This window comes from Vespula pensylvanica, chromosome 1, assembly GCF_014466175.1.
Source record: "Vespula pensylvanica isolate Volc-1 chromosome 1, ASM1446617v1, whole genome shotgun sequence".
NCBI lineage: Eukaryota > Metazoa > Arthropoda > Insecta > Hymenoptera > Vespidae > Vespula > Vespula pensylvanica.
Window position 1 is genome coordinate 16,076,785 of NC_057685.1, and position 9,760 is coordinate 16,086,544.

The following is a 9,760-nucleotide window of genomic DNA, read 5'->3' on the forward strand; positions in this document are numbered from 1 at the left end:
AGTGTCGAAATATCCAATTCTCGAGGGATCATTTTCGTAGGTAGAGCACGAAACACATGAGACGAGAACGTACGACGTTCATGAAAAATTTCAGTCACTTTCGAAATCATAGAGAAAAGGTCGTTGTTAAATATTATAATATATTGTAGACATCAAATGTGCTTGAACTTATAGAGCCCATATAAAACTTAATTTATAGAGATACAAAATATATATTTTGTTTCCTACAAAACATTATACTACTATACTACGATACGTTAACATGATTTCCTGATATTCCATGTTGCTAATTGCACGTGTATGCTCATTGATTCGTCCACTATAGTTCGCATATTGCCATTAAATATTACGATATATTATAATATACAGTAAAATGAATTAATCACGTGTCACATACAGAATTAATTCAACAAATAGAAAATACATAATACATATCGTGTTTTTTCTCGCGAATAAAAAATATATATTTGCAAAAAATTTATATTATACTAATAACATGAAATATGTGATTCATGATATATCCTTTAATCAACCACTGTACGATTGAAAAAATAAAGACAATAATATACAACGTATATGTTCGTCGATCTACTTTTCACCCTCTATGATCCATCGTCTATGATCAATCCCAATAATTCATCATCATCCCCTTCCATCTATCTTCCATCCTCTTTCGTTTATCTTTTCTACCACTGATACAAAATTGATGTAAAACGTTGCTTTGTGATGCGGTTTAAGCGAGTTTCTGCAAAATTGTGAGGAAAGTCTATCTCTTCGATAATTCCTAACAGATATACGGATGAGAATTTCGTTGAAAATCGTGGTTATACGCCGATTTGAGAAATCGATCTTTTCAATCGCATTTCGTTGTCATCGTTGTCGTCGTCGTAGTCGTCGTCGTTCTTGTGCAACGGAAGAACGACAAACGATAAAGGAGAAGCGAGCATCGCTTCCAACTTTGGCGCTTTTTACTATTTGCTTTTGTTTGGAACGAGTAATTGGAACGCGCCGTTCTTTGATGCTTTAAAAAGTTGTACTTGACGCGGACTGTACGAGTGGTTGGACACGAACGTACGTCGAACGGATTTAATTTAAATTTAAATTACATATAACTGTCTTCCTTGGTCTTGTTAGCTCTTGGTGGTAGAACTATTTTCTCTTATGGCTATACCAACGGGTAGTACCGCGTAAAGACGTTTTTATTACTACGGGAAATCTTATCAGTCTTGTTTTGAAATTATTTCAAAAGATATATATATATATATATATATATATATATATATATATAAAGAAAAAGAAAAAAAAAGAAAACGTAAAAGACGGTCTCTGCTAATAAAACAGCAGTAGAAAAAAATTACGTTCAAATTCGATTTAATTACTTTTGCGTTTAATTGCAAATAAATTGGTTTTCCCAAACAAATTTCGGTCATCAGTTAACTTTCAAAATTTTCTTTGACTCGTCAAACTCGGAGAGAAAGCTATAGAGAAAGAGAGAGAGAGAGAGAGAGAAAGAGATTTAGTGATATAACTTTATGATATTTTTTAATCATTAAAAACTAATTTAACACACATATGTAAAGAACGAAATAAGCGATAGAGATGAAACGTTGGAAATATTTAAACGAGGATGGTTTTCGTGTTGTAGGAATGAAACTACCAACGTTCGTACGTACATCACTCGATCCATAGTAATTCGACTCGTCGCTTCTACCATAGTTGGTTTCAAATGGACCAACGTAACGTATTCTCGATAATTCACCAGCCTGCTTTCTCTCTCTCTCTCTCTCTCTCTCTCTCTCTCTCTCTCTTTCTCTCTCTCACTCTCTCTCTCTTTCCCTCTCTGTCATTCCACTCTCCAGGACTAGCATACTCCAACGATTAACTCGACTTCGTACCTTCGAATCTACGAGACATGTTTCCGGTACGATTACCATAAGCGTGAAATTCGACGCGTGCTTCGACGCTTTTCGTCTCTCGATCGAACGGAATAATACACTGGTCCCTTGTACCACTAAATTTCAGTACGTTCTCGATACCTACCTATCCATATATATACATATATGTATATGTATATACCTATATATGCGTATTATATATACATACATATATATACACATATATACACACACATATCTATCCGTTCAGTCCTCATCAAAATCCAAAGGGATATCCAAAGGTAGTAGATGCGAGTGTAGGCAAAGATGTGAAACGATTCGAGTATACACACGAGAGCCGTATTTTTCTCTCTTTCTCCGAGTTACCCTACCCCATTGGTATGTTTCTTCTCGAAAAGGGCAAAACGTTATCCTCCTAACTCTTTGGCATGTTCGTTGAAAAATTTAATTTTCTCGGCGATTCCTATGAAAATTTTTTACCATTTGCGTTTCATTCAGACACACATACACACGCGCGCGCGTATACGCGCACACATAAATATCGCAAGTGATATTTCACGAAATAAATATTCTTCATTTATCCATGGAACATTCCATTTAATTCGATCTTTGTGAAATACTACGTAGAATATTTTGAAATATATCAGTGATTTATGAGATGTTATCTATTAAATAAATATTTTACTATCTTATATATAATTTGTATTTAGTTGAAGGATGGAATAATTGATTCGCATGATTAACGAAAAATAATCGACTTTTATTGAGAACGTATTAATGTATTAAGTTATCTTACAATTAGTTCGACTCGATACCGAGTAGCTCTATGTTATATTTACATAGCGATTTCATATTATATGTGTATATATATATATATGTGTGTGTGTATATATATATTTATTTATTTATTTTACAAATAAATACTCTCTTTTGCATTCGAAGTGACTGCTCCCTTTTTACCTGGATATACATAATATGGATAAATCGGAAGGAAACATCGTTGACGTTCTTCGCTTTCCACCTATCATATTGCTGTAATACCTTCTTACTATCTCTTATATCCGGAAATCGAAGCAACGTTTTCTCTTTTCCTCTCTTTCTCTCTTTCTCTCTATCTCTCTTTCTATTTCTCTTTCATACATTCACATTCACGTGCTTCAAGGTAAAAGGTACACTTTTTATTTTTATCATGAGACTCTTCGTGCGCAATAATACTACTCCTCATTGTTAAAACCTACATAAATTTAGGACGTATAACGTGTCTCTACGAATCTATATCTCTTTTTTATAATACTTATGATCTAATATACTGGTAAATACACATCATCGATAATAGATATATGTACACGCATACACACACCTACATACATAAGTTACGAGCAAAGAAAACTGCGTTCTCCAATCGTATTCCAGGTAACACATACGTACAAAAAGATACGTACATGCATGCATGCATACATACATTCATACATACATACATACATACATTATACCATACAAAATCTCTCTCTCTCTCTCTCTCCAGCTCTCTCTCTCTCTCTCCAGCTCTCTCTCTCTCTCTCTCTCTCTCTCTCTCTCTCTCTCTCTCTCTCTCTCTCTCTCTCGCGAACGTTTCCATTCACTTTAAATATTTCTTCGATGATCTCCCCCAACCATCACCCCATCCCACCCCATCCCATCCCATCCCCGTCGCCATTTTATCTTCGTCGTGAAGATTTCTACGAAGGAACGTTGGCGTCCGTCGTCGGAAAGCTTTTCGAGAGAACGATAAAGTACGGCGTATTAAAATGTTAAATCCTTTTTATACTGGCAAAGAAATACGTACGTAAGAGAACATTTTCTCTATCTCTCTCTTTCTCTCTTTTTCTCTATCCCTTTTTCTCTATGGAATTTTTTCTTGACTTATATCACATGTACATATATTCGGTCTCTTTAGTAGAGTAGACACAAATCGGTGGGATGCCGTGAAAACACGCATACTTATGTGTTATACATTTCGCAATCGTTTTAATGAAAAAACAAAATACTGCTATTTGTTTTTCGATTAAAGACAAAAATCATTTAATAAAGAAAAAACCGATGATTCCTTTCATATAAAATCTTGCACAAGAAAAAAAAGAATTTATACAAAAGTATGTTGTAAAATGTTTCTTAAAATAATTGGATCAACGTTGATTATGTTTTAGAATTTTTATCAAATTTGTGTGATAATCGGCAACGACGTTAATTTGACATTTTTAATATGAAGCATCAATTGAAGTAAATAATATGATTATTTTTATTTCGATTATTTATAGAGATGTATTTGTAGGAAGAAAAAAGAAACGAATGCTTTGAATGAATTATTATTCCATAAAAATAGTACGAGAAATTATTGTCGTTTGATTCGACTATGAATTACCACAGTTCGAGAAATATGTTATAATCTGCGTGAATTTCTTTTCTCATTTCTTTTTTTCTCTTCTAGATGATCGTTAATCTAAGAAAATTGACGTGGTCGTAGATCGAACATCTCGCGAGAATAATATATACTCGAGCGTGTGTAGAATGGCGTCGGCTAAAGGCGGGATGTCTCGAGGGATTTAAATCCGATTATGGCTGACCATCGTTAAGTGATGTTATACACGATACACATCAAAGAGCGCTCGATAAAGTACCGCGATTTCCCTATTATGACGTAATGCAGTGCGTTCGTGCGCATTAGACGCGATCATGGTTAATTACGTTTAAAGGTGACTTTTCATTCCTCTCTCTCTCTCTCTCTTCTGACCTTTTTACACTTTCGACTAGATCTTACGAATTAAAAAAGAAAGCAGACGAAAAATACAAAATCGTTTTATCTTTAGCAAAATTTTGATGATTAATTTCGTGTATTGACGTAAACGAATTGAATTAATGAATATTAAAAAGATGATGACGTCTAACAAATTCAAATCGAGTTATTCGTCTCTTTCCGTGTTAAATCGTTTCTCCTTCCCCTTCTATTTTTATTTGATAATAAATAGGATTTTTTCGAAAGTTTATAAGAAATTTCTTTGGATATCGAGTGTCTGGGAAAGAACATTAATCTTCTTGTTAACTACGAAATCGATGATCAAATATTAAATACATTCATCGACCATACCAATAAGAAATATACGAATGAGATCGGAAGATTTTTACGCGTGTAAAACTTTATCAGAAAGTAGAGATTAGGAAAAACGACGAGTTTAGATTTTGGGAAAGACGGAAACGAGAACGATTGGTTTTTAAAACGTTTCCGATAGCGTATTCGAAAAAGAAAGAGAATCTTATCAAAGGAAAGCAGTTATGATCGCGATCGAGACACGAGAAACGTTTCCATTAACGATTCTTATTCTTCGTTTTTCTTCGTTTTCGCGTCTCCCTTTCGTTCTAGTCTCTTTCAGGTGATGAATAAAAATGAAAGAGAGAATGAAAAGCACAGTTGTAGAAAATGAGAGCTACGAGAAGACTTTACCTACCTAGATAGATAGATAGAAAGAGAGATAGAAAAAGAAAGAGAAAGAAAAAACAAAAAAGAGTATAAAATAGAAAAAGAGAAAGAAAGATTGAAAGAAAGGACGTTTGTACGAAGAAAACCTTCACTGTTTCTCCTTTTTCCTCTTCTTTTTTTCATCTTCTTCTTTTTCTTTCTTTCATCCATCTTTGTCCTCGCAAAGAAGATGTCGTTTCGATGAATAACCCCGAACGGACCAATACCAGTGCTCTACTCGTCGAGTGATACGTCCCTTTTTCTATCGTTCCTAGTGGAAAACTTGCTACTTCCCGAAGAAAGATCAGTATTCCTCTTCGTGCACGTCCTCCTTCCTTCTCCGGAAACGGCACGTGCTTCGACGCCGGAACGTACTTCTTTTCTTCTCCTTCTCCATGGGTATATAAATACATATATAGAGGTAAATGTAGGTATATACATCTCTATTTCTCTCGCGCTTACGATCTTCTCGAAAGGATCGGCTTTTCGATAACGAAGTAGAGTAGCTAACGTTTTCCTCGAAAGGAAGTGCGAGTTCTTCTTCATCTTCATCTTCGTCTTCGTCTTCATCTTCGTCTTCATCTTCTTCTTCTTTCATTTTTTCTACGTTATCTTCTTTATCACGACGAAAGAAAAAAAAAGAAGGAAAAAAGAAAAGAAAAAAGAATCCGATTCAGATTGAACGAACAGCCGAACTCACAATCAGTCCATCATCATCAACTTTCTGGTCCTTCGTTGTCCGTTTATATCGAACGACGAGTCTAATCTAACACGATTAACGGCGACGCGAATATATTGTATAAGTAACGAGGATCCTTATACTTATCTAATTCTAATAGATCGTAATGTATCACGGAAAGTGTTCAGAAGAATATTCAACTTGAATGAGGACGATGATTATATGTAATAATATTGACGACGACGATTGATGATAACTTTTAAATGGCGAACATCATTTCCAAACGAGATCAACGAGCAGCCATGTTTGTTGAGAACGATAATCGGATGTTTTTGCGGTTCCGAAAGGAAACGAATACGTAACCGGAAGGAACAAGTGGGTTTTCTTTCTTTTTTCCTCCTTTTCTTTCTTTTCTTTTCAACAAAGAATTGCTCTTCCTCTTTATGGCCCTCCACACGAAAATTCGTCGAGTCGCATCAAGCCGCGTACCGAAGCAGAAACGAGCGACGCTTTCTCGTATAGAAGAGAATCTTCCGGCTCGTCTCGCTCATCTCGTCATCGTTATTCTCATCTCTCTCTCTCTCTCTCTCTCTCTCTCTTCCCGTGTATGCATTTCTTCATCTTCTTTTTCTTCCTTTATTCCTTTTTATTCGTTGGTCTTCCAAAAAGAAAGAAAAAGGAAAAAAAAAGAAAAATCGTTGTTGGTCTTTCTAGCATCTTTCCTCCTCTCGACCGACATCGTTTCTTTCGAAAATATAGCCCCTTCGAAGGGCCTGCACGGAAATTGCCCTTCTTTCCGGCATCATCGGTGACGTCCACGGAGGCTAGCGAACGCATGAACGTTTACGTGAAATACCTCGCGAGAAAAACAAACACCATTGGCAAGATCAACTCGATATTTCTCCACGTTCGATCAGCTCCGCTTTCCATCGCGCACTCCTTTTGGCTGTACGATGCACAATGCGTCTGAAACGGAAAAAGGGAAAAACAAAAATGCTTCGTTATCGTCTCTGCTTCCATTCGAGATCGATGGGAACAAGATGAATAAATAATTTTGACGATCCATTATGGATTTAAAATAAAATGAAAACAAAAGTTTTTGTTCAAATCCATTATAAATATGACAGATATTAAATAACACAATAGAGATTCAAGAGAAAGAAAGGAAGAAAAAAAGAAAAGAAAAGGGAAAAAGTTGACGTTAAAACGTAGGATATCAACTCTTGAAAATTAGGTCACTGGTTGGAGCTAATCGATTCGTGTGTCACAAAAGATTGGAAAATAAGAAAAAGAGAAAGAGAAAAAAAAGGACAAAGTGACGTGAAGTTGCTGCAGTAGACGACGCTACTTTAGCGACAACTTTTCCACTCCAGGATAAAAGTAGCAAATATTTACCTTCAAAAGCGAATCTGACATCCTGTCGAGGAATTCCTTTGTGAATCGCGCCGTGTCATCGCCACACTGTCGGCGTACCGTATGATGCGAACACTCTAGATATTCCTTGAAGGCACTGCAACAGACAGATTGGAAAAAACCATTGAAATTTCATCTTGTTAAATTGTTATTCAATGTTGCTTTCAATGTCCTTATATCTCATAATAAATGTGTCATGTAATTAAACGCAATCGTTTTCCAAATTGTGTATCTACGATGGTTTCTTTCTTATATTCGTAAAAAATAATTTTTATCTGACAAATGATTATGATATACATATTTTTATAACAACTATTAATATTGCACGATATAGTATCAAAATATTCAATCGTACAAACGAAAATTTAAAAATAATTTTCTTGTAAAATATTCAAATGATCGATGAATACCGAAGCTAGACCAAACCGAATAGAAAAAATGTATTTGCTGATCAAAGAGAGAACGAAATATAGAGAATGAGTCTTCTCAGTTTTCTCGTCGTGTCGTTTCGCCGTTGTGATCTCGCGAACAACCGCGTGTAAATACACAAGGCAGGTTTTCAGGTTGATGGATGTACATAGAGTGTAATGTCATTAGCCTATCTCTAACACGGTCTGTTGCAGCTTTTGAACTCGTGCATCCTTTGGGAAAAAGAGAGAGAGAGAGAGAGAGAGAGAGAGAGAGAGAGAGAGAGAGAGAAGGGAAGAGAAAGAGAGAAGATCCGAGGAAGTGGAAATATCGTTTCTGTGAATGCGCGTGCGCAACTGGCAAAGCGTTGAAAAATGAACTTTCAAAAGACGATATCTACGACAGATATTTATTATCTATTAATATCTACTTGCGTTTCTTCTCGTGAATCTATTGACACTCATGATTTGTCATATATGACCGTCTGAACTTTTATTGGATCAATGCGTGCATATGTATGCTTATTTTCCATTCATTACGTATGAAAATCCATGCAAGACTTCGTTGAAAGTATTAAGACGATGTCAAGGTTGGTTTGAGTTAAGAAAACAAAAGAAAAAAGAAAAATCGCGAGTTATCAAAACATGGGCTCGTTTACCGAACAAGAAAGATTTATGATCAATTAAATCTACTTAAACTATACTTTTAAGACAGTTAATAAAAAATGAGTTATTCTAATGATAATATTTGTGATATTTCAAGGTAAAATTTGACGCAGTTTTTGACGATGAAAAAATATGAAAAATGTATGTAAAGAGAAAAAGGAGAAAAAGAAAGAGAGAAAAAGAAAGAGAGAGAGAGAGAGAGAGAAAATTAGCGTTTCAAATAATATAATTTTAGTAAATTTTTGCGATTAGAGAGATTATGTATGTATGTTACTTTGGTATTTGTTTAGTCTTGTTATGTTAATGAGATCCATCGTGACTCGTGATGTTATTTGGTCTATTATATAAAAAGTATTGAAAGTGAATAGATGGATAAAAAAATGTATCAAATGAAATACGGAATATGGATATAAATTCGATAGGTTTATCTCGGATAATCGCTGAAATTCTATATCCTATTTATTCGAACGAAATAACATTAAAAAATAAATTCGTTCTGTACGAATATTTTCAATAAACAAATAATTGTTATGTAAAAATATTTGAAAAGATATGGAATGTAATTAACTTTAAAAATATTTGTTAAATATTCAATTTCAACATGCACACTTGAAACATTGACATACCATCCCGTTTCAAGTAGTATTTTACTGAACTTTAACAAGAATAAAGAGAACCGGATACAAACAATGAATACGAACGATTTCAATGATATAAATTAAAGATCAAATTTCGTAGAAATCTGAGCGTACTCAGCGTTTCGACGTTCAACGTCAATGAATTTCGATTCGAGAAACGTATCGCGATAAAGTGAAACTTCCGACGTGAAAGAAATAAAAGAGAAAAGATAAAGATTGCGAGAGAAGTCAACGACAAAGCTGGCTACTTTAATTTATCGATTTCTTTCCTCGCAAAATCAAATAACGAGAAGATAAATGTCAATGTGAAGACGATAATAAGATCTTATAAAAAATATAACGAAAAAAAAGAAGAAAAAAAAAAGAAAAAAAGTGATATTAAACATTCAAATTATTTGTTAAATAAACTAAAATTCTCTCATTTTATAACTCTCCTTCCTCCGCTTCTTTCCCTCGTTTACAGAATACCTCACTTACCAACAAACCGATTTGAGAGAACTGTTAGCACCTGCCGTACGATTTTCTCTCTCCATTCCTTGAGTGGTCTTCTCATATTTCTTGTAACAGAG

General features: G+C 34.6%; 1 protein-coding gene across 1 annotated transcript in view; it reads right to left on the bottom strand.

Annotated features, from left to right (window-relative positions):
* Positions 1 to 4,341: 4,341 nt before the first annotated feature.
* The window catches only part of LOC122636384, a 31,322-nt gene continuing 25,903 nt past the window's right edge, over positions 4,342 to 9,760 (bottom strand). The window contains exons 4-6 of the mRNA XM_043827566.1: positions 9,669 to 9,760; positions 7,463 to 7,577; positions 4,342 to 7,033 (exon numbers count right to left, since the gene is read on the bottom strand). The exon at positions 9,669 to 9,760 is cut by the window's right edge and continues 50 nt beyond it. Of these exons, the coding sequence (XP_043683501.1) occupies positions 6,911 to 7,033; positions 7,463 to 7,577; positions 9,669 to 9,760 (330 nt within the window). The 3' untranslated portion in view covers positions 4,342 to 6,910. The remainder of the gene's footprint in view (positions 7,034 to 7,462; positions 7,578 to 9,668) is intronic.